Source organism: Arvicola amphibius, chromosome 3 (assembly GCF_903992535.2).
Source record: "Arvicola amphibius chromosome 3, mArvAmp1.2, whole genome shotgun sequence".
Classification (NCBI taxonomy): domain Eukaryota; kingdom Metazoa; phylum Chordata; class Mammalia; order Rodentia; family Cricetidae; genus Arvicola; species Arvicola amphibius.
In genome coordinates this window covers 114,164,987-114,191,194 of record NC_052049.1, presented here as the reverse complement: position 1 = coordinate 114,191,194, position 26,208 = coordinate 114,164,987, and the positions used below count along the sequence as shown (strand labels likewise).

General features: G+C 41.6%; 1 protein-coding gene across 3 annotated transcripts in view; it reads right to left on the bottom strand.

Moving 5' to 3' along the window:
- Positions 1 to 26,208, bottom strand: part of Sik3 (SIK family kinase 3) — a 223,496-nt gene that overhangs the window by 89,668 nt on the left and 107,620 nt on the right. For all 3 annotated transcript variants that reach the window (XM_038321273.2, XM_038321274.2, XM_038321275.1), the window contains exons 2-3: positions 19,054 to 19,170; positions 15,897 to 15,960 (exon numbers count right to left, since the gene is read on the bottom strand). In XM_038321273.2, coding sequence (XP_038177201.1) covers positions 15,897 to 15,960; positions 19,054 to 19,170 — 181 coding nt within the window. The remainder of the gene's footprint in view (positions 1 to 15,896; positions 15,961 to 19,053; positions 19,171 to 26,208) is intronic.

Below are 26,208 nucleotides of genomic sequence, written 5' to 3'. Positions count from 1 at the left end.
AAGAGTGATACTTGGGAGATGGGGAGGCAGAAAGGAAGTCACTGATTAATAGCTAGAGAGTTTCCATTCTACAGAATGCAAAGGTTACAGATGACAGTGCAACATTCTCATAATTAACGGTATTGAAAATGGCCAAAATAATTCTTGTACTAAATATTTTATATACTTTTTAAAAAATGGAATGCTAACTGAAATACCTTCACGACATCGAAGTTGGAAGATATACTGAGATGTGATGCATTAATTTCAAATACAAAATTAAAATCCCTTTTTAGAAATCAAATATTCTAGCTGGGCAGTGGTGGCACATGTCTTTAATACCAGCACTCAGGTGGCAGAGGCAGGTGGATCTCTATGAGTTCAAGGTCAGCTTTGTCTACAAGAGTTAATTCCAGGACAGGCTCCAAAGCTATAGAGAAACCCCATCTTGAAAACTACAACAACAAAAAGTCAAATATTTCTAAAGGTTATGATTAAATATCTTTTTATGTCCTTATTACTTGGCCAAGAAAAACTACATTTTTCTAAAAGAGTTGAAAAAATAGTTTAGAAAACCCTCAGGAAAAGTATGTGTGTGTACGTACACAAATAAATATATTTATATGTATGCACATATACATACATACATGTGTTATGTATGTACACATACAAAACAGAAAAATTTCTTTGGAACTTACATATACTAAATACAGCAAAAACTATTTGGCTTGGGCATGGTGGCACACACCTGTACTCCCAGCACTCGGGAGGCAGAGACAGGAGGATGGTGAGTTCAAGTGCAGCCTAAGCTAATGGAGGACTCTCATTGATTAATAAAGAAACTGCCGGGGCTGGAGAGATGGCCCAGAGGTTAAGAGCAATGCCTGCTCTACCAAAGGTCCTGAGTTCAATTCCCAGCAACCACATGGTGGTTCACAACCATCTGTAATGGGGTCTGGTGCCCTCTTCTCACCTGCAGGCATACACACAGACAGAATATTGTATATATAATAAATATTTTAAAAAAAGAGAAACTCTGTCAAGAAACTGCCTTGGCTTTTTGATAGGGCAGGATTTATGTGGCTTGAGTAGACAGAACAGAATGCTTGGAAGAGGGGAAGTGAGTCAGATGCGATGAAGCTCTGGCCCAAGATGGACGTAGGCTAGAATCTTCTCGGTACGACACCACTCGTGGTGTTACATAGATTATTAGATATGGGTTAGTCAAGATGTGAGTAAGAGGCTGAAACTAATGGGCCAGGCAGTGTTTAAATGAATACAGTTTCTGTGTTGTTATTTCTGGGGCTAAGCTAGCTATGTGGGAGCTGGGTGGGATGAAAAGCAGGCCTGCCCGCAGCTCATCACTACACTAAGCAACGCAGTAAGACCTTCTTTAAATGCACAAATAGGGGTTGAAAAGATGGCTCAGTCAGTAAAATGCTTGATGTGCAAGCACGACACCCAAGTTCAAGTCCTCAGTATCCCTGTAAAATGTTGGTTTTGGTACATGCCTGTACTCCTAACCCTGGGAATGTTGGGGCAGCTGGCCCAATCCCTGCGTTCAGGGGCGTGGCTGCCCCAGGGGAGAAAGGTACCTTTAAAAAGAACTGGGTCCGGGAGGGACGCCCCTGTTTTTTTCCCCCGCGTCACCCTCTGCTTCGCTGGAACCTTGGCTTTGTAAGTTCCCTTATTCTCCTTTTATTAAAACTGATTTATTCTAAAAGGACTATTTTCGGTTATTTCCAAATTCCTCCGACCACCGCTACACTTGGCGCCCCACGTGGGGCAGAACCCCGGGGGCAGTAGCCACCAGGGACCACTCTTACCCCACAGTCTGCTGCGGTCGGCAGATTTCTACTCACAATTCGCAAGGCAGGCCTCCCCAAAATTCAAACTATTGATAGACGTAACTCTCCTCTTCATAGTGCCATTAACAATAAGATCCATTTCTTAGCCGGGCGGTGGTGGCGCACGCCTTTAATCCCAGCACTCGGGAGGCAGAGGCAGGCGGATCTCTGAGTTCGAGGCCAGCCTGGTCTACAAGAGCTAGCTCCAGGACAGGCTCTAGAAACTACAGGGAAACCCTGTCTCGAAAAAAAATCAAAAAAAAAAAACAAAAAAAAAAAAACAATAAGATCCATTTCTAAAATTTGTAAAGAAGACTTTGGGGGCAGGGAAGGGAGCAAGAGCTCAGTAGTGCCTGTCTATTCTTCCAGCAGACCCTTGTTTGATTCCAACTCCTTCAGCAAATCACAATGTCTGTATCTCCGGTTCCTGTAGTGGCGGTCGGAGGAATTTGGAAATAACCGAAAATAGTCCTTTTAGAATAAATCAGTTTTACTAAAAGGAGAATAAGGGAACTTACAAAGCCATTGTATATAGTTGTATTTGGTTTCTGAATCTGCCTTATTTAGACAAAAGGGGGAGATGTTGGGGCAGCTGGCCCAATCCCTGCGTTCAGGGGCATGGCTGCCCCAGGGGAGAAAGGTACCTTTAAAAAGAACCGGGTCAGGGAGGGACGCCCCTGTTTTTTTCCCCCGCGTCACCCTCTGCTTCGCTGGAACCTTGGCTTTGTAAGTTCCCTTATTCTCCTTTTATTAAAACTGATTTATTCTAAAAGGACTATTTTCGGTTATTTCCAAATTCCTCTGACCGCCGCTACATGGGAAGGTGGAGACAGAGAACCGTGGAGCTCACTAGCCACCTAGTCCTGCTGAATTGGTGAGTTCCAGGTCCAGTGAGAGACCTTATTTCAAAAGAGAAGAAGGAAAACAGTCAGCCAACATGCACCTCTGGCCTCTGTGTGTGCCCATGCATACTTGATACAAAGAACATCTTGATTGGGAAACTGTGATGACTTCTAAGTGATGTATTGTCGAAGTGCACTGGGTTCCCCAAGTATCTTGGACAGATTACAAATATAAACTAGCTAGGTATGTTATTAAGAAAATAAAAACATAGAATAATTGAGAATAATTGATTCAGAGTAACCAGATAAACTCAATGGTGTGGTTACTTGAATACACTGTAAAAACTTAGCAAAGAGCTAGTCTTTAGAATCAAAAAGAGTCAATAATTTCATGGAAAAAAATATTTTTGTTTATGAAGAATGTGGCTAGAATAACACGTTTTTTAAAAAAGTGACAGCAAGCTGGCACAAAGTATGTGCTTAGATGCCTATGCCAATATCCCTGGAAATCTACGAGATAATAGAAGTCCTCAAGGGAATACTGACTTTATTATACAGAATACAATGGTTATTGATTTGATCTTTTCCACTGCCTGCCCTACTGGCTGTCTGTGAATGCTCCATTGCATAAATAAATTGGATTGTGGAAATCCTGGGTTTCATGCATGTTGGTACCATTTGGGAAGTGTTATCTTAAGACAATGAGAGTGTTCCTAATAAATCATTTACATTTCAGCAGACTACTCTTGAGTTAGTAATTTGCCTTAAATGCCTATGAGTTCTCCTGGCGCCCAATGAGCTTGACGTGGTTTAATAGCACATGACCTCAAATAGGAAGTTTAAGGAAACGTGTCTCAAGAAACCATACTAGGGAAGTTTGGATATGAGTTTAGTGATCTACAAAAATAGCTTTTCAGTACGGTTTGGAAGATTAGACAGAAGTGGACTGTCATGACCACCGTTTTACAATGCCGTGCTAAGTAGCATGATTCATTTCAGTAAGTCAGCTAAATGAGCAAGCAACATACACTCAATAATGCATCCATTGCTTCTAAGTCAAACTTCTAGTATGCTTCCTTTTTTCTGTACACTCAACTAGAAAATGCAAAACCCATTTAGCCTCTAAGTCCAACACTCACATAATTAAATGAATAGAAAAACATGACAATTCTTTGCTTGACTGGGAATATCTGCTGTCTCTTAGACACTGCCTTAAACAAAGCAAGACAGGATGGTAATACTGTCAATCTACTTTCATTCACTTCTTCTTTCATTCAATAAGGAGTTGTTGGGCTTGCAGTGTCTGTGGGAACTATTCTGAAATTTGACAAGGATCAAAAATTACAAAATCCTGGCTTGGAATATGGCTCAGAAGCCTATCACTCACCAGCATGTGTAAGGCCCTATGGTGAATCTCTAGAACCACAAATAAAAAGACTAAATCCTTACTGTTAGGATAACTTTTGGGCCAGTCAGTGGTGGCTCATGCCTTTAATCCCAGCACTAGGGAGGCAGAAGCAGTTGGATCTCTGTGAGTTCGAGGCCAGCCTGGTCTTCAGAGTGAGTTCCAGACTGCCAGGACTGTTACACAGAGAAACTCTATCTCAAAAATAAAGGGGGGTGGGATACATTCTGTTAAGTTCTGATGTAAGTAAATGAAGGTCAGTTAGATAGCTCAGTAGGTTGTGGAACCTGATGACCTGAGTTCAATCCCTGGAACCCATATAAAGGTGGAAGGGGAAAAAAGATTCCATAAAGTTGCCTCTGACCTCCATATGCAGCCACTGTATTCACATACACATGCACATATACACACAGAGAGCATAAAAAAAGGCTGTATCATAAGGAGTAAATGTATGATTGAGTATATGGATGAATGTCAATTGGTTATAAGAATCAAGAAGAAAATTAAAGCAAAACTGAGGTACAGAAGAGTAGGCCATGGAAACAAATTAAGTTTGGATAAAGTTCCTTTACTCTAAGGAAGTAAGGCAGGAACGATTCTGAAGCAAATAAGAGAGAAAAGTGAGAAAGGAGAGTTTCAGAAAGAAATGGGGTAATATGAGGGTCTCATACTGGAGCACACCTGACAGCCAAACGTAGAAGGAGTCGAGACTCTAAGGAGGAAGAGAATATTAGGAGAACATCCTAGAGACGGGGTTATGTGTTCTAAGCCCTAGTAGGAATCAACTCGGTGAGCAAGCTGCAGAATGACCTGGGCAAGAAGACTGCACCAGCAGAGATACCAAGTGCCATGCAGTCTCCAGTCCTCCAACCAAGCTCAGTGCCCACACAGCTAGTGAGACTGACTGGGTCACTTCCTTCTACCCCAATATCTGGGGGCTCCCTCTGAGCTCTGCAAATAGGCTCAGCCCCATGGCCACAGTGTAGAGTTGTCTTTGCTTGGTAGTCTACCTCTGACACTAAACCCCAAAGCAGATAGAATAACCTTTATCAGAAATGCTGAGGCCCAGTACTCCTAATTTCAGGGGTTTTACTTTTATTTTGGAATACTTGTGTAGATTTTATCAGCTATCATCTCTCATATAAAAACCCAAAAACTGTAGTGCTAGCAATAAGTAAATAATAAATAGCAGAACAGAGCTCGCATTGGCATTCAAAAGTTTCTTTTTGCAAGGCTCCTGGGTTGGCATGCCCAGTATGCAGTACACCCTTATCATGGCTCCTACTCAGCACTGTGGAGTGCATATACATAACTTAGGAGTTCCTAGTAATTAGAGTAGAAATCAAACATGGTCACTCACCCTGAACTTGGTCTTAATAACTTATTCACACAATACATAAAAAAAATCTCACCACGTAACAAGCATGCTAAGTCCAAGGAGTCCAGAGAGCACTTTACACATGGCATACACAACTCAAAAGCTAAACTGACTAGGGCCAAAGTGAAATACTTTTAGTTCTTTAAAGTAGAGTGTATTTAAATATGAAAGTATCATACACTGTGTGCAGTCAGAATGTAGCCTTGCCTGAGAAGCTGCTGGGAGCTGTACTGGAAAGCTATGTCTTTATTTGCCTGGGAGTCCTGGGTAGTGCCAGAAGGTCTGATGATAATTTAGGGACAGTAAAGTGTAGGACTCTGGGTTATCACTGTCAACTGGCCTGAACGGAGAGGTCAACTTTGTGGGCAATCAATCAATCGATCAGGCATACATAAAATAAAATTGTGGGCACAAAAGCTAAGCCCCGCTAGAGCAATATTCTGTGCACATTGTCACACACTAGTGCCAGGACAAAGCATATCTAGAGAAGGACAATGAACACTTCACAGCTAGTACTTCCGGCCCCATACATCTTCTCTGGGCTGATTTTAACTGTAACCTTTCCCTGGAAGAAGGCACATCTGTGAGCTCTGTGAGTCCTTCTGGCAATTTATCAAATCTCAGTGAGTTTGAGGGAATATCTGAATTTGCATTTGGTGCCAGAGAGAGGGTGATCTTAGAGAACGTACTTTCTCTGTGGCAGCTAACTTCTGTAGCAGCCAAAATTGCTCACACAGTGCTCAGTTACAGTTCAAATGCCACTGCAAAGTACCCTAAATTCAAAGTTCAGTTCCACAGTTGAACTAGCTTCTTCCAAAAACCAACAGCAACACGTGACTAGTGGTTACCACATAGGGGCCATATTCTTAGACTTTATCTGACCTTCTTATGCCTGACACACTTAGTTTTCAACTTTATCTTGACCTCCAGCTTTTTGTATTCTACTGCATGATCATTTATCCTGATTATACTGTATAACGTTGCTGCTGAAGTGTAAGACCAAACCCATTACTGTATAGCCTCAATATTTGTGCACGCGCAGGTCATAATTCCCTATGCATCTGTCTTATCCCATTTACACAGGTAATTAGGTGCCAATTACTCAGTTTTCTACAGAGGAATATTAAGTCATGGCTTTCAACATATAGGAGCTTCAATCAACTCTTTTTTTAAAAAAAAATTCATTTATCTATTATGTATACAGTGTTCTGCCTACATGTATGCCTGCACACCAGAAGAGGGCACCAGATCTTATTCTAAGCAGTTGTGAACCACCATATTGCTGGGAACTGAACTCAGGACCTCTGGAAGAACAGCCGGTGCTCTTAACCTTTAGCCATCTCTCCAGCCCCCATAACAGACTCTTTTAACTACTTGATGACTATCTTCCTCATTTGTCACAGCAGCTAATTTTACTTTCTCCAGCTTGAAATACACCATACGCTTAATTCTTCGCATATGACCCATCGAAAGTCAGCAGATGGATGAGTACCTGATTTCATAATCTCCTACCTAAAAAACCTGGCCAGACCCATATGTATCGCCACTTCTCCCATCATAGCCGCTTCTTTACAACTGTGCTCCTATTTCAGTCATGGCCTACCTGTCCCAATAAACCTTCCGTACACACTAGTTTTCATTAAGTTACTGTCAGACATATCTTCCTCAGTACTGTAGCTTCAACCCTGACCTCTAGTCAAGTGTTCTGTTTAAGTAAACAATAATAATAAGAAAAAGAGCAAATGCTTACTTGCTTCTTATATTCAGAGGGTCTGAGATTTTACCTTACATGAAAGCTGACCATTTTACCTGCATAGGTGCTGACAGAAGGTATGGGAACCCTCACTTTCTGGTCAGAGACAAAGGCTTTTGGACTTAGGACACAGCAAATATCAGAAAACCAACCTGTTTTAGTTCCAAAGCCCCAGTTCCCATGGGACACTACAAGTACGATGCCTCTGCACATACATATCTGTGTGCATTACTGGGAGACAAACACTAGGCTTAGAACTCAGGTCTGATCTTTTACAGTAACAGGCAGCACACTCCTAACCCCTGCTTGCTTACATTTTTGTTTGTTTGCTTGCTTGCTTTTTGAGACAGGCTCTAACTATTTCAGCCCAGGCTGACCAGGAACTGAATCTTCCTGCCTCAGTCTCCTCAACACTGAGATACCAGCCCATACCTGGCTAACAAAACGCTTGTTTGAGTTCTAGAGGGTGAAGCTATCTGTCCAAATATTCAAACCTTCTTGAAATGAAGGACTGCAGCAAAAGTCGGTTCCTTGGAGGGAGACAATAAGAAATGCAGGGTGCACATAGCATACTCACCTGGTGGCTCTGCTTCCTGCTCACACTGCCTTCTCACTTGCCTTCACAGTTTTACTTCTCAAACACTAGCCTTACTACACGCACGCACAGGAGCTGTCCAGGAGTGGAGGCTTAGCGTTCATGTCCGTGGCTCCTTTACAGCACTATTACTATCCCTATCTCTAGCACTACTCAGTTAATGTTTGTAAACCAATAAGGCAGTATAAGACAGTGTATTTCTAGATGTATTACTTAGCCATTTGCAGTGAACCCTTAAGCAAATGAGGTTTTCTCCTCACATCTCCCTTGTGCTTACACTTGTATACGCATGTTGTATACGCATGTTGTATACGCATGTTGTCGCTGTAGCTGTATCATCAACATGGCATTTCACACACCAGCTTTTTAAATAAATACATCAAGAGAAAAATATATGTATCACTTCTTGTATAACTACAAAATTACCTCTGCTGTTAGGTTCGTTTCTCTTTCCTATCTTAATTTTGTGGGTAGACTTAAATGATCATCTAGAAAAACTTGCTTTCAGCCTAAAGAATGTCCTTCATTGGTTCCTGTCTTTGGAGAGTGAACCTGTTAGCACAGTTTCTCTGGGGTTTTGCTACTTAGAAAAATATTTTTCCTTCTTTTTTGAAAAATGATTTTGTGGGATGGTGGGATTTGGTAGACAGACTTTTATTTGAACATTACCCCAGTGCACTGTGAGTGCTATCATTTCTGCTGAACAGTCAGTTGTTTTCCATATAGGGCTTTCCTTTAAGAAGGTGTCTTTTTCCTTCCATGTTTCCTCCCTGTGTTTGACTACACCAGTTAGTTCTCCCTGTGATGTTTCTATTTGTGGGCCTTTGTATTTAGCCTACACTTGGAATCTATGAGGTTCTTAAACATGTGGGCTATTGAATGAGGTTTCTGTCCTGCCCAGTCCTGAAACCATTCAGTCCCAAAGAAACACACAGACGCCTACATCAATTATAAACTGGTAGGACTATTAGCTCAGGCTTCTTATTAACTCTTTCTTACATCTTAAATTAGTCCATAATCTTTGTCTGTGTTAGCCATGTGGCTTGGTACCTTTTATCAGCGAGGCATTCTCCTCTTGCTTCCTCTGTGTCTGCGTTACAACTGCAGACTGAGTCTTTCCTCTTCCCAAAATTCTCCTACTCTGATTGCCCCTATACTTCCTGCCTGGTCGCCCCACATGTACTTCCTGCCTGACTACTGGCCAATCTGCATTTTATTAAAATGCAAGTAACAAATCTTTACAGGGTACAAGACCATTGTCCCACAGCACTCCCTCCCCCGTTTTCTTCTAAACAAGAATTCTGAATCTAATTTTGTTTAGCTTTTTTCCAGACCATTATCCATAACAACTTGTAACCAACACTCTAAACAATGAAAAACATCTATAATCCATTTTTCAGGTATGTGGGCATAGTTTTCGAGGCTACTTCCTGCTGATTGGGGCATTGATCATCTTATGGGGACCTAAAGAAAACTGAGAATTATGTTCATGTCCTGACTGGAGTATCCTATGAGACTTGATCATCTCAGTCAGTGGTCTTGAAACTGTTCTGGATGTAGGACTCAGACAAAACTCCAACAGGGGTCCTCTGAAATATTGGATCATCTGGAACATCTGCTTCTATCGGAGACTCTTCAGGGGGTCTTCCTTGATCAAACCTGATTTTTCTTAACCTAGAATGAATCCATAGCATCTTATTTCCTGTGGAAACTAAAGCAAAATCTCTTCTCCAAAGTAACTTATCTTTTGACTTAAATTTTGAAGTCATAACATTTTCAATATATATATATATATATATATATATATGTTCTATTAATCTAGCAACATTTGTAATCAAATGTCTTTTAGCAGCTGTTGTTCCTTCCTCAGGAGTCATAAATTCAAAGACAACAAATAATAACGAGACAAAGTACAGATAGTCATAGATTAAAGAAATAAAAAAATATGCCATATAAAGATGGAAAGTACACAGAGAGTCTGGATATGTATATTATTGTGTTTTCTTTGAATTTTTGACTGTGAAGGAGCTAAGTACAGAGAGGTATTTCATTGTGCAAGATGCTAAGCTAAACCACCATATATATCTTAAAGGTATCTGATTTTAAAAATATGGGTCTAAGGATATGTTGCTTTGGAAAAGAGGCTCTTCTTTTGTTTCCACAGAAGATGAGAATCTATGGATTCCTTCCAGACTAATGTGGTTTGATAAACCAAGAGCCCCTGAACGATCACCGTGAATACCCGCAAAAATTACTTCACCCAACACAAAGCAGGAAGCAGTTTGGAGAGAACTATGCCCAAATTCCCAAATATTGTTTATAAATGTTTGTTTGCATTTTAAAGGGGATATGCTATAAAGATTTGTATTGGTATGGACCTTGGTCTACTAATACAAAACTAAAATCAATTTTGTTATATGTATATTTCTGCTCTTGATTAAGGTGTTTATGCAGCTCATTTAAAAATGCAATGTATAATTAAGAAATACAGGTTAATAGAGAGTCATCTATAACAGTCAAGCTTCTAGTCAAGTTAGTTAGGTCTTCTAGATATATAGAGATATATTTCTGTTAGATAAGTATTCTTCAAATCTTTCAGAGACCTTCAGAATATGGCATTTAAAATGTTTTAAGAACTTAGACTTTTCATAACATGAGACACATCTTCTTCGGCAGCATCAATTACTTCAAGAGAAAAATGGGCAGTGAAGAGGCTCCTTATAGAGTTGGTTAGCCATTTGGGCCAGAAACTACTCTTGCCTGAACTGCTTGAATGGACTTGCAGAACCCATAAAAAATGAATATTAAAGCTGCCTAAAGAAGGTGAGACAGTCGTTCGGGGTTCCTGTTTCATGAAAGAGTCTGCTAGTCATTCTGCAAGACACAGAAGCGACTGACAAACTACCAATATAGGCGGAACTGTCTTTGAAATTTCCTGCTTCATGGAAAAGTCTGCTGGATACTATGGGCCAGTAGGCTGAAGATGGATGCCCCAAAGGTACAGAAGAACTTTGGGTGACTGTCTAGGCAGCAAAATGTCTCTGTCAATTCAAGAGTTTTGGAAGTTGCTTACAATGCACTTCCTGTTAACTTAGGTAATATTATATCATTTTGGAGTCTTTGATGGAGTTGAAGAACAGTTATAATTATAGTTTTCTTTAGTTATGATAAAAGATAAAGTAGATCTAAATATTGTAACTGTAAATCTTTGCTTGTTACTTGTCTTGTTATATTTTACTATGTTAAAGCTAAAACTTTCCTTTTTATTTAAATAGAAAAAGGGAAATGGTGTGATAAGTCCTTCTGTATATGTGTTGCTTTTATTGGTTAATGAATAAAGAAGTTTTGCTTTTAGTCGATGGCTAAGCAGAACAGAGCTAGGCAGGGAAAACTGAATGCTGGGAGAAAGAAGGCAGAGTCAAGAGATGCAATGTAGCCGCAGCCAGGGACAGCCAAGTCAGAACCTTGCTGGTAAGCCACAGCCACATGATGATACACAGATTAATAGAAATGGATTAATTTAAGATGTAAATTTTGTTTACAACAAAACAAACAAGTGGCCTCCAGCAACAGTGGGCTACTGTTTTTGAAACATCTACTAGGTTCACAACCTTCTTTTCTTACAGTTTCCACCTCTGTCCTCTAGGCCCTCCTGATACTCCCACTGTGCACACAGGAAGCTCCCTACTGTCTCCTCCCACTGTGCACACAGGAAGCTCGCTACTGTCTCCTCCCACTGTGCACACAGGAAGCTCCCTACTGTCTCCTCCCACTGAACATACAGGAAGCTCCCTACTGTCTCCTCCCACTGTGCATACAGGATGCTCCCCACTGTCTCCGCCCACTGTGCACACAGAAAGCTCCTTACTGTCTTCAACTCCTGGGGCTGCTTTAGTTCATCCTTCTCATCTCTGTGCTTCAATGTGGACAATCTTACTGACAATCCTTTAATCTGTTTCTTCTTTCTGCCAGTTTAAATCTATTGTTGAACCTTTATAATGGTTTATTTATTTCCCAGCCCTATGATTTTTATGTCTTTTTAAAATAATGTCTCCTTTTGGTATTCTCTATCTGAAGTGACATTATACCTTCATTTACCATTGCTACTTCAATTGTGAAGTCCTTATTTCTGTGGAGATCTTTACAATGTTTCTCTAAAAGTTTTTCTTTTGGTAAATCTAACATGTGATCAGTCTAACAGCCATTTCCAGCAGTCTGCATTTTGTCCAATGATTGTGCATGCTTTTGGGTTTCTTCATCTTTGTTGTTATGGTTGAATAGTGGCATTCTAGATGACATATTGTAGCATCTCCCCTTCAGGCTTGTTAACTGTTCTTTCTTCCTTTCTACCACCTAGAGTTGACTCCTTCATTCTCTTCAGATTTGGGTCATCTCTTCTGGGAGAAGCAGCTTCAGTGTATCTAGGTTTGGACTGAATTCTGAACAACTCTTTTCTTAACCACCTCCAGCTGTTAAACTCTATTAATTCTTAGCTGATTGCTTTATTGTTTTAAACAATGTTCTGGGGCATGAGTTGCTCTATAAATAATACAATCAATTCTGGATTTGAAGGAAAACTTTCTGATCAGTCCTTTTTTCAAAAAAAAAGAAACACACACACACACACACACAAAACAACAACAAAAACCCCCAATTCTTGACTTAGGAAAGCTCTTTTTTTTTCTTTTTTCAAGACAGGGTTTCTCTGTAGCTATGGAGCCAGTCCTGGACCTTGCTCTTATAGACCAGGCTGGCCTTGAACTCACAGACATCTGCCTGCCTCTGCCTTCCGCGTGCTGGAATTAAAGGTGTGTGCCACTACCACCAGGCAGGAAAGCTCTTTGGTGATGTCTTATTCTATGGGACTCTTCTGTGCCCACCATGCTGATAGCTGAGGCCGTGTCATGAATCTCCTCTCAGGTACCTCTGAGAACAACCCCTGTTGTCACTGACACTTGAACACCTCTCTCACTTGAATGAAGGCAGGTCCTTTGAGAAGGCTTTGGCATCTATCTGCATTATGGTCTGGTTTTCTTCCCCAGGGAAACCTCGGAGTTAGTGACTTGAGCTATGACTTGGTTAGGGTTTCTATTCCCGCAAGGAAGCCACCATGACCAAAAAGCAAGTTGGGGAGGAAGGAGTTTATTTGGCTTACTGTTCATCACTGAAGGAAGTCAAGAGAGGAACTCAAACAGGGTAGGATCCTGGAGGCAGGAGCTGATGCAGAGGCCATGGAGAGGTAATGTTTACTGGCTAGCTTCCCATGGCTCATTCAGCCTGCTTTCTTATTGAACCCAGGGTCACCTGTCCAGAGATGGTACCATCCACAATGGGCTGTGCCCTCCCCCAATGATCATTAAATGAGAAAATGATTTACAGTGGATCTCATGGAGTCATTTCCTCAACTGAGGCTCCTTTCTCTGATGATTCTAGCTTGTGTCAGGTTGACACACAAAACCAGCCAGTACACACTAGATATGGGGGTCAATGGCAAACTTCTCAGGGACAATCACACTCTGGGTGCTGCAAGTTCTATAAAAGGAAAATGGGAGGCAGCCTGATGGGATCTCAGGTTGACTCACCTGGAAAAGAACAAGTCTTAGGACCCAAAGGAGTAATGTGTTTTTCTGGACATGGGAGCCCCTACTTCAACTGCACTCTTCAAGACACAGCTTCCCCAATGGGTAACAGAAAAGGTGACAAATGCTAATGCTCTGCTCCTCCTAGGAAGACGCCATCTGTCCAGACTAAGACCCGGCTAGACGTCTAGACTGGAATCTATTTCCTCCTACAGGATAGCCATCTGTCCAGACTAAGACCCGGCTAGACGTCTAGACTGGAATCTATTTCCTCCTACAGGATAGCCATCTGTCCAGACTAAGATCTGGCTAGACGTCTAGACTGGAATATATCCCTTCCTGGGAAGACAGTTATCTGTCTAGACTCAGACCTGGCTGGATGTCTAGAATGGAATCTATCTCCACCTCACTGAGTCTGTGTGTATGCATCAAACTCTTGTTTCTTACTGAATTTTCATAGATGTTTTTGGATAAACATTTCTTCATTTCCTGCTTGTCCACTGGATACTGTAGACTTTTAAAAATATTTCTCATCAGTTTTATTTGGCAGTAGATAAGAATTCTATATGAACTCATGCCACAAGTAATCTCCCATATGGTCTTTACCATAAGGTAAAAGAGAGCATATGCCAGGGCTCTCTCCATGCTGGCTCATTACATTCGTCCCCACCTCCTAGTTCTGGAGGTCAAACCTAGGAACTTACATGCAGGACTTAAAATTACGCCGTACCATTAGTCCCAATTTCATCTTCACAATTGAAGACTTCATTCTTTGGAGACCTTGGAACTGAGTCCAAGAATCATTTGGTGCCTCGCCTCAAGCAGACAAGCAAATAGGCAGCAACCCCCATACCACCATCACTAGCAGCCCGCATCTTCACCTATGCTGAGATGGACTTCAGGGTCTCATACAAGCCAGGCCAGCATGTTGTCACTGAAGCACACCTCCAGGCCTCAACAACCCACTTCTCCACTAACGGCCTCTTCACTGTCTTTACACAGATGCTTAGAAAATCAGAGCCATGAAACACTTTACCCTTGTGCAGTCTCCTTGTTTGTCTGGTTTGGGGTTTGTAGCTCTAGTAATCAAGCCTAGGCCTTGGCACAGGCTAGGCAAGCTGTTCTGTCACAGAGCTCCAGCACAAGTCCGTGTGAGGATTCAGTGATCTCTCTGGGTAATACATCATTTTCTTCTTAACTGGATCATTAAAAAGTCTACTAATAGCACCGAGGTGGCTTGGTGGGTAAGAGCTTGCCTTGACAGCCTGATGAACAGAGTTCAGACCCCGGAGCGGTGCAACGAGTGGGGGTGCTGTAGTGTCTGTAACACTGAGGTAGGAGGCAGAGACCAGAGAATGACCAGAAGCTTATGGGACAGCCAGCCTGGCAGACAGGAAAGTAGTAGAGAAGAGACTCTGCCAGAAAACCAGGCAGAAGGCAAGAAGGAACTCCTACAAACTGTACTCTGACCTCCACACACGTGCCGTGGCATGCATACACCTACAAACACACACTAATATTAATAGTGTCAATTAATAATATATTTACTCATATAATTATATGGTATGTTGTAACGATAATTACATGATACTTCCGTTTCAAAATACCAGAAGCGTATTCTGCTTGCTCATGCATTGAGCTGCATTCCCACAAAGAGTCTATAATCTCCGTCTTTGCATTCAGAGTGCTGAAATTAAAGATTTGTACCACCATTTCTGGCCTATCCTTCAAATGCTTAATTTGCTGAATTAAGTTTAGCATATGCACACATATGCTAAAACTGCTGTGTTAAGTTTATCATTTGTATCTGAACATGCACACACAAATACACCATATAGTCTCTAATTAATAAGAATGCCTATTTTAAAAGTAATACTATACATTTTAATGTATTTTAAATTAGTATTGGTTCTTATAAAGGACATAAGAATTTAAGTTTGGAAGTTTGCCCTTCACCTCTATTTGGCAGTGTTTATCACTGTACCCACAGAGAATTCTTTCTTCAGTTTTTACCAATTGCAAGCTAGGTTTGCCCAGAACAAAATCCCTCTAAGGTCAAGTGTAACAAGAAACAGAAGTTACAAGAGGTAAACCCACAAGTGATCAGCACCACTGGGACTGTGTACACACAGCAAGGGAGAGATTTCAAGGTTATATTTAAACAAGGAATGCAGGGTGCTTCCTCACACCAGGGGACCCCCCACACATGTGGGGTCTCACCACCCTTGGCAACCTCAGCTACAGCATGGCAACTGGAACGACCCTCAGTCACATGATCAACAGGAATGCTTGGTTTTGAGATCTTTTCTCTCAACTGTTACCGTCCAACTAGAGCAAACAAAACACCTTTGCTAAAGAAATAAATCAGTGGAGAGATTTAACTGGCTGACAAAAAGCACCCTGAAATTACGGGCAGCATCAAGGGGCAGCTGAGCAAGTGACAGAGGCACAGGACAGCTGTTTTAGGTTTGCAGGGTGTGCTCAAGAGTTGTTTAAAGGATGCAATGAATGTACTTACCAAATATCTCCCCTCCGCTAGCATATTCTGTCACCAGATAAATCATCCGCTCTGTCTCCATGACCTGTACAAAGGCAGGAAAGTGACAGTGACACAGGTGACAGATAGGTCCAGGAAGAGAACCAGTGCTTTACAGGGGACTGCACAGTGGGGAGGGCACAGGCACTATTGTGACGAAGGGAAATTGGGATTCTGCAGGTCCTAAAACTCAGGAGACATTTACTGCCTCAGAGGCATAGTCCTCTCGGTCCCCAGGTCACTGATCCATAAGCTGAAGCTGTTAAGAACTGAAAAAAGTTCAATTTCACCATCACTTGCAGCTCGAGCGCTCCTTCCCCTCCCCCAAGCCAGGGCAGGAGCCTTAGGGAAAACACTGGGACTCATTAAGGACCGCCCAAAAACCACACAGGACTTGAATTTTAAATGGACTTCAATTTTCCTTTCCATGGACCATTTATTCAAAGTAGGGGGATCCCATAAAAACGCCAAACCTTTCAATAATGAACACATTCACTTATGCTTTGTCCAGTCTCTATTTTTTGCTACTTTTTAAAAATACATAGTGTTATTTTCCTCTTTGCCAGGATCAGTATAAACATTTTAAGCACCCAGGGCATAAACAGAAAGCTTGGAGCTTCTAACTCCTGTCTTCACCTCATTCTTCCAAGGCACTGAGCACTGGGCACCTCTCCTAAGGATGTCAGGTGAACACAAGTGAGCTGTGGCCACCGAGTGGATCTAATTGGCCACAATCTAAAAAAAAAGCAGGAAGTAACTTTCATAGTTTACACCAATATGTCCACAAACATTATCGTTTCAATGATCTTTAAAACTTTTTAGACTGCTTCAGTTTCTACATTAAAATTAACTAAAATTAAAATAAATTTAGTTCCTCAGTTACTTTGGCCATACTGATGTAGCCATAGGTTACACAACAGACCTACACCTTAATTATATTATAGTTTATTAATTATACTGCTTGCTGGTGGCTTTTTTATCTGTACACATTAACATGACATATGTATAGTGATGGAACACACACACATATCTTGTTTTATGTGTGTATGTGTGTCATTTGTTGGTTGGTTGGAGGAGTTTTTTGAGAGCGGGCCTTACTATACAGATCAGCCTAGCCTAGAACTTACTGCATAGTGCAGCTTGGCCTTGAATTTGTGATCCTCCTACCTTAGCCTCCCAAGTATTGTGACTACAGACACGTGACGCCAAGCCTGGGTCTATCCCTTCTTTTTAATAGCTTTATAAAACTCCATTATATAAATGAATACATAATAAGTTCATTTTCCAATAAAACAGCCTGTGTCCTTTTACAAGTCATTAAAACTGGTGGTATCAACCCATTCTTTATGAGACCTGTCTCTGTAATTCACTTACATGACAAAAAAATGTCCTATATTAAATATATTGCAGGTGTTCAGATAAAAAAAGAATTGTACTGTGTGTGGAATAATACTTCTGTATACTGTGTAAATTTATGTCGCTTTGATTGGTTTAATAAACAAGCTGACTGGTCAATAGCTGAACAGGATAAAGTTAGGCAGGAAAGCCAAACTGAGAATGATGGGAGGAGGAAGTGTCTGGAGTCAGAGGAGTCAAAGGCACAGAAGGAGTTGGGGATGGGGTAAAAGCTACAAGTCTCGGAGCAGCACGGAGATGAAAAGAAATGGATTAAGTTGTAAGAGCTAATTAGTAATAAGTCTGAGCTATTGGCTGAGCATTTATAATTTATATAAGTCTCAGTGTGTTTGAGAGTGGCTGCTAGACAAGAAAACTCCACCTATAGTATTATGTGTTTTCTTTATAGTCCTCCTTTTTCTTAACTCTTATTAGGTACAAATCTTTTACTATTAACTTCTCAGGAATTCAAAACTGTGTCTCCAGTAAGTTATGCACATTCACTCACTCTGCAGATGTAAGTTAGAGACTAGCTTGAGCTACAGAATAAGGCTGTGTTACAAAACAAGCAAAACAAAATAAACAAAGGGGGGGGAACACTAAAATTTATTTACTCTATCAAGACAGGCAAGGAGCCAAGGATAAGACGCCGACCACTCACTGTGCAAGTCACAGCATCATGAAGGTCTTTAAGTTGCTTCTTAAGGAAGGTAGCTGTTGCCCAACATCGTTTACTAAGATACATTTCAACAGGTCTGACAACTGAACTCATTTCATCATGAGAGCAGCTGATGCCAGAGAGGCCTACAGCTGCTGGCTTAACCACAAATGCCTCACTTTGTTTTCTTTTCCATAAAAAATCAGCAGCCTATGCAAGTCTGCCCATTGTACCAGTGGTGTGCTTCTCCAGCCTTACACACGCCTGAGTCAGGAAGCATCTACTGCAGACTCACAGCAACGCATACAGAGAGTGGGTGGCCACTTCCCTCAGCTCTGGAGATGACTACTCAGCTGCAGAGATGTGAGCAGGGCTGGCTGAATGCACACAATGCACTGCAATCTGAGACAGCCCACCCTCTCCCCAAAATATCTTTTCTCTAAGGTGAAGTCCTCCTTTTCTCATAGGTCTGAAATTCCACCCAATAGATTCAATGCTTTTGCCGTAAGGCAAGCAAGTCATTTTGACGATGGCACTAGGCAGGCTTATTTCTTAGGAAGATAAGAAAACTACAACAGAAAGTTGTTCCATGATAAGCTATTTAACTCCAGATTATCAAAAACAATTAAGGATGGCTTGGAGAACTAAGCCCAGTACTTTCTTGAAAAGGGAAGACAGGGGTTTTGATTAAGACAAGAAGTCATTCTTGAGATATCCTTCACCACCATAATTCATAATTTTAAACTGGCATTTAAATAATCACATGAGGAGATAACGTGTTCTCTGTTCCCTTTGAGTTTCCATGCTGCTTGAAGAAGTCTGATACAAACAAGGAAACGTTTCACCCTTTGGCTCATTCTGTGTAATGCTTGGGGAGAATCAATGAACAGATGCAAAGGACCTGCAAGGGGACAGGAAGAGCTCCCCAGGAAACAGCCAGGGGAACAAGGCTACTAAGAACTGAGCAAGGAAAAAAGGGTGGGGCGATGCTAAGATGACCATACAAACATTCCCTGCACCCACATCTTCTCAACACCAGCCCTGGACCAGCAGGCTGTCCTGGCTCTATGGCTGCGGGCCTCCTACCTGGTAGAGCCTGATGATATGTGGATGGCAAAGCATCTTCATGATCTGAACTTCCCGGAAAATCTTCTTCAAGTTTTCTTCATCCAGCTGGGTCTTATCTATGATTTTAATAGCAACCTAGCAACAGAGGAAGAAAATGTATGGCTGAGTTATTAAAAAGGAGTTTATTCAAGAAAACTAAATCCACTTTAAGCCATTAAATAAATAATAAAACACAAACTGCTAGCAATGCATTTGTAGGATGTCAAGGAAGAAAATGGTCTAATTCTTTTTAGAAGACAGGATATGGATTCCAAGCAAGTTGATCCAAAGACTCCAAGAACTGATGTGTCTTCTGCAATTCTTAAAGCCCAGGACAGAACACTCATTACTGCAGAGATATGGCCACGGCTGGCTCAAATCACACTTCCATGAGCAGAGGGCGGGACTTCTTATGAAGACAAAGCATGTGTGACAGGTCGGAGATGTCGGTAAAGGGCCACCAGGAGGAGGCCAAACAGGGTGCAGGTGGCGGCAGCTGTACCTGCCAGTCATAGCTTGTACTGCCTTACATGTACAAGGCCCCTAAGCCTCACAACACTCACATGACTGTGAACCTTCTTTTATTAATATGGAAACTAAGGCACAGAGAGTAAGCAGCGAGCCAAACATTTAGTTGTTAACAAGTGTGTGGCGGGTCCGTGTGGCCTGCCTTTGGAGAGAAATCCTTAACATTAACACCATATGGGGCTGAAGATCTCCTATAATCCCAAAACACCCCAGTGCAACCCCTTTTTCTATCTGACCCATTATTCTGAAGATACCTGGCAACACATAGTTTCTTGAGACAGCCTTGCAATGTAGCCAAGGCTGGTCTCAAAGGCAATCCTTTACATCAGCCCCTGATAGGAGTGAGATTCTATGAGTGACTCACCATGTGACACAGCATAGACATTTTAAGGTGGAATGAGAGATGGCACACTTTGTTTAAATTTTTTTCAATGTTTTTGAGAGGTCTTTCTACATCGCACTCTACATACAATGTAGGAGGTGGTGATGGGGTCTTTAATATGGAGGAACAGAATCACTCACAATCCTGGCAGCTCTTTTCATCTCTAATTCCTGAGAAGTACTACTTTTGTCCACTGGCAGCCATGTCAACTGGTATAACTCCACCAGCTGGCCCAGGATCTGCCCCTGGCAAAGCCGATCTCTTGGGGCAGCTCCCCAAACAGTGTCATGACAAACAGTAGCTCTTTTAGAGAATACCTTCCCAGTGTCAAACTCTCTCTGCTCCCCAGGGAAAGAGTGAGACAAAGGCTCCACGAAACACCACAGGTGAAGCTGTGTCCAGCACTGGACAGAGATCACAAGCAAGAACAAAAAGAAGCCAAGTTGCTCGAATTAAAAAGTTGGGAACATCAAGCAAGTTATTTTAGTTCTTGCAACTCTGGCTTTGTAAAATGTGGGCACAGGGGCAGGAACTTCTCTGAAGGGCTGATAGGAGTTAACTAAGGTCATGCATGCAACCTGCTTAAAAGTGCCTGATGTATGACAGACACAGACGAGACTGGCATCAACCAACCTAACCCCAGTTTCATGCTCTCTAGCTTCAGGTACCAACTAACCACAATCTCGAAACAGTAAGCAGAAAAGTACAGAAATAAGCAATGTATAGGTTTAAAACCACACGACACTCTACCAAGCTTGAAGAGTTATGTACAACCAGCTCTGTCCTGCCTGGGGCATAAATCATCTCTCCACGCAGCACACAGTGCTGTACTTGCTACCTCCTATTACTCTGTCACCAACTTGGTTATCAGATTGGCTGCTGCAGCACCATTCTGCTCAGGCAGCCCTTGTTTTACTGATCCAAGTGCCCCAAAATACAAGAGCAGCAATGCTAGCAACGCAGCAGGTCTGACATAACAAAAGGCAGTTGGAAGGTACTTCCTTCACTTTCTCGCCATAATTAGAAAGAACCTGGCATGATGGTACATCCCTATAATCCTGCTCAGGCTGGAGGACTGGGAAAGTGAGGCCAGCCTGGGCTATACAGTAAAACTGTCTCAAGAAACAAACAAGCTGGTACTTGGAGGCAGGGACAGGCAGATCTCTGTACGTTCAAGGCCAACCTGGTCTACAAAAGCTAGTTTCAGGACAGGCTCCAAAGCTACAGAGAAACCCTGTCTCAAAAAAACAAAACAACAACAACAAAAAAAAAAACAAAAAACATTACTATAGCTGCTAAGACATACAGTACAATCAGATTTCAAGATAAAGAGTATAGTTACATAAATTTTCTACACTATTTTATTAGTAAGGAAGAAGGCTCCAGGCTCCAGGTGCCCCCTCTGTGTCTTGAAACCTATCACCTACAGATAATTGGGAGGGGGGGGTGTAAAGAGGACCTACTGTATATAGGTAATGAGGTTATTTCAAAATTTCTGCAATCTAGCCTTATTAAAGTTTGAGCATTCCAAGTCATGGATTAGAATGGCTTCACTAAGCAACATAATTCTGAATCTAAAACATCAATTCCTTCATCAAAGGACAAGCCAGGGGCCAAAAAGTAAACTAGCTAACAATCTGTGGGCAATATTCAGAGCCGCCTGACCTGCTGCCAGATGATGTGGAAAGAATATAAAAGGAGCAGAGCTGGGGGGGAAATGAATTCCATTCAGAAAAGTCACTCTGAACCACAGGATGGAAGACACTGCAAGGCCTAACCTGAGGGTTGTGCCTCAGAGAGCACTGCGCACTTCACAGCAGGCCTGGCTCTCCTGATCCTCCTTACTAAGGAGCACCAGCCCTGAAGCACTCAAGGATTGCTGGACAATCGCAAACCTGCTTGTCCCATCATGTTCCTGAGCCACAAAAACAGCCCTCGCTGCTAGCGGCAAAAGGAGGGGTTCTAAAGAGCAGGAGGAGGAACAACAGAAGAACATGAAGTCAGAGAGCAGGGGCTGGCACGCAAGCAGGATTATTTTGAGACACCCGAACAGTTTAATGAACAAGGATTTCTCACAGCTACAGATTATTGGGGGCTATACAACTTAGCTTAAAATACACACGAACTGCTTTATTGTGTCTATAACAAAAGTAAAGCTGCAGGTAACTAGACAAATTTCCAAAGAATATATTGTGTGTATGTGTGCATATATACATGGGTGTTTGGTCTGGATGGATGTCTGTGCACCATGTGCGAGCCGATGCTCTTGACACCAAAAGAGGGAGTTGGATCCTCATGATGACAGTTACAGATGGCTATGAGCTGCTCTGCAGGCGCTGGGAATTGGACCTGAGTCCTGAAAACCTTGGGAACTGAAAGAGCAGTCAGTGCTCTTAACTGCTGAGCAATCTCTCCAAAAGCTCAAAGTATGATTTTTGAGATTGGAGCCGATGTTTGTAAGTCATATGCTCACATGTGCACGTGAAAATTATTAATGCGAAGGAACGCCAACACAGTGCACAATGCTGTGTCTTCCCTAGGTTGGCCTGTTCTACACAAAACCCTCTTTTCTTGCAAGGAATATGACTTTGTGGATTGACACTCTAATATTAATTAAACATGGCATCACATCAAATATGTTGCTAAATAGATACAGATTGTGAAATTTTTCCCTCTGCAACGTATTTCCCTTCAACGAATTCTTTTTAAATTGGCATCTGGTAAGAAAAAATTAAGTTCAGCTCATGCCCAAGTCAGAGCTTTCTACTCGCTCTAGAGGGGGCCATTTCCACCTCGTTCTCACTTCGGAAACCACGGCCGCCTTAACTCTGACCTCAGTTTTGCAACACAGTAATTGCATACAGAATGCAGATGAAAAAACCTAGCGGTTTCTTCCCCCGAGCAATCCATTCTCTTGTATATTCGGACAGCACACTCTGAGGGATGATATGGTGGCAGAATGCAAATCAATGAGTTTCAGGGCTAAGCTCAAAACCAATCACCTTTCCCATCACATTCCCCAGCAAAAACCCCTGGTGGGGGTTTCGGTGAATTGCTATGACAAAGATACAGCTTTAAAAAAAACATCATGTCGGAGGAAAACTCAAAACTTCCTCCACAAAGAGAAAGTGTGGTCCCTTAGACCAGTCTGCAGATACAGGAATAGATGGGGGTGGTGGCAGGGATGCTTCTAAGAGGAGCACCCATGCTCTAGAGAGGGAAATTTTTTTTTAAGAGAAAAGGCTGTTTCACTCATTTTAGTGTTTTAAAACTCAGGGAGGTGAATTTCTGCCATTGAGAATTTTCTCAGTGGACCCACGTTTTTGTATTAACATGGAGGCAATTTTTTTTGTCTGTTTCTAGGACAAATCTTATCTACTCTAGTTTGTTCTCAACTCAGCTCTAGAATTACTGAATGATCTAGCTCTGTTTAGCCCTGTACAGAAGCCACCAGCCATATATGGCTACACATCATTTGAACGTGGCCAGTGCATACAGTGGAGATATAAAATATATACTATTTATCACATTATCATTACCAAAGGACTGGAAACTCACCCATCTATTAAATGTGGCAATAAGACTTTAGATATTAAGTTAAATAGAATATATAACTCAAATTTACTTGTTTCTGGTGTAGGAGATTCTTTGGTTTATGTGTTGCTTTTATTGGTTGAATAAAGAAACTGCCTTGGCCTTTTGATAGGGCAGCATTTAGGTAGGTGGTGTAGAGAGAACAGAATGCTGGGAGGAAGAAGGGCAGAGTCGAGACGCCATGGTTCTCCTGCTCGAGACGAATGTTGGTTAGACTCATGCTGGTAAGCCACAGTCAAGTGGCGATACACATTAATGGAGATGGGTTAAACTAATATGTGAGAGTTAGCCAAAGAAGCTAGAGATAATGGGCCAGGCAATGTTTTAAATGAATACAGTTTCTGTGTGATTATTTTGGATATAAGCTAGCAGGGCAGCCAGGAAAAACAAGGGGCCCCGCTCCTCCTACTACATGTTTCTTTTAACTTTTTAGAAATGTGATTATTGCCAAGCTTGGTACACCATAGGCATGCAGTTCCAGCTACTTGGGAGACTGAGCCAGGGGGATCACAATTCTCCAACAAAACAAAACAAAACAAAAGTATAAAATAAAATACAAATTGGTGAGGCTCTTTCTCAAAATAAAAATTATAAGGAGGTCTGGGAATATAGCCTCATGGCAGAAGGTTTGTGTGGCAAGAACAAGGCCCTGGTGCAATTTCCTATATCACAAGAAAGGACGAGAGGAGAACAATTTAAATATGCTATACACTCCCCATTCTAGTGGATACACTAGTCTAGATGATATAAAATGCTGATTAATCTATAGGAGATATTCTACTAAAACAATTTCCAAGAGACTCCACTATCCATGTCACAGAGAGTTGGCCCAAGGTCCAAGGCAGTCAGTGCTCAAAAGCTGCTTTGGGGGGTTTCTAGATTCGGATCCTACCCACTCATTTGAACCCTACTGAGAAAATGTCTACTGAGTGTCTGGCTGTGATGCACTGTGCATGTTCCTTGGAGGCCATTTTAAGGGTTTCCAGAGAGAATAAGAAACCACCCTAAAACTGCAGCTCTCAAGCTTTCAGGTCTCAGGAATTAAATCACTGAGAGAAGCCAGGCACAGTGGTGCACATCTATAATCCCAGCACTAAGGAAGCAGAGACAGAAGAATCATTGCAAGTCTGAGTCCAGCCTGCACTATATGAGTTCTAGGCCAGCCAGGGATACATAGTGAGACCCTCTCTCCAAATGTGACAGGAATTGTGTTATTGCCAAAAGGGAAAAAATTATTGCCAAACTTCAAAGAAGCTTTGTTATATACATAATATACTGTGTCTATTCACTTAGAAATCAAATTTAAACCAGAGATTAAAACTAACATTTAAAAGACTGTGTATAAGCACATATTCCCTTAACCATGGGCATAAACAGCTAGTCATAGGACAGTATTCTCTGGAAATTTTCATTTTATAATTGTGTAGGATAAGACTGAAAAATGAAAAGAAGGGATTTTTATGAAGACATTTTTTTCCTGGGGACCCAAGGAGAGCATCTTGGAAGCCCTGCCAGCCCCAGTTGGGCTGAAAACTAACACTATGGCATCAGATGCAGCAGATTCATCACTCCTCTGCACATCTGGAACAGATCCGTCTTTGGGGAAACGGGAAAACTAGTCACTTTTTCCCCGGGAAAGGCTTAATTCTTTATAGATACAATTTGGGACTACCGGCCTAGAAAAAGAATTGTAAAACCTTTCTAATCAGCCTTGATGAAGAAGAAACAAAGATTTCTCTTCAACCCAACTACAAAATGGAGTGACCACTGGGGAAACAACTTAAAGAAACCAGAAACTTCACAAGCTGAAGTCTTAAGCCAAACCTGGCAGGCACTAAGTGGCCATGATTAATACTGTGTCACATGGCCAGAGTCAGGATATAGGCTGGCCACATTCCTGGGACAAGCCTAACCTCTGAACTCAAACCAACTTCTTAACTGAAGTCCATATTTTAGTTTTATACAAATAGACAATCCAAGAAGTACGGTAAAGGAAAGCTGAACATATGAACAGAAATGACTCTTCCGTCATTTACGCATCCGTCACAACTGCTTCTTGGAAAATGTGCAGCTGGCAAGCTCAATAGCGAGGGTGCGAGAGTATGAGCCAGTTCCACACGGGGGATTCAACATGGCCCACAAGGAGAAGGCAACTTTCAAAGAGCTATAAAGGACGGGGTGAGCTGTTCTCTAAAACATACAGCATTTAGAGGTACACAGCGGAGTTTCTATTCTTCTATACTTTACTGGACTTTCCTGAATGGTAAATCCAAAATAGTACATTCATTTAGTATTTCTTCAGGATAATGAATAGGGAATTTATTCAAAGTGGTCAAATATACCATGAAACTTATTTTTGGAAGCATTCATAAGTTGGAATGTAGTAGTTTAGGCATAATTAACAAGTGGTATCTGAAACAAAGGAAAAATTTTGGTGATTACTCACAACAGCGAAGGGAAAACTTCAAAGATAAAAAGAAAATGATTATTCAGTTCCAATCTTTTCCATGTGATTACCACTTACCATTTCAGAAGGCAGAAGTACTACAATTATCCTCGCTATTACAGGTGACTTGCTCAGGCACACTGACACAAGTATTACTGTGGTTAACCAGTATTTACAAAGTACC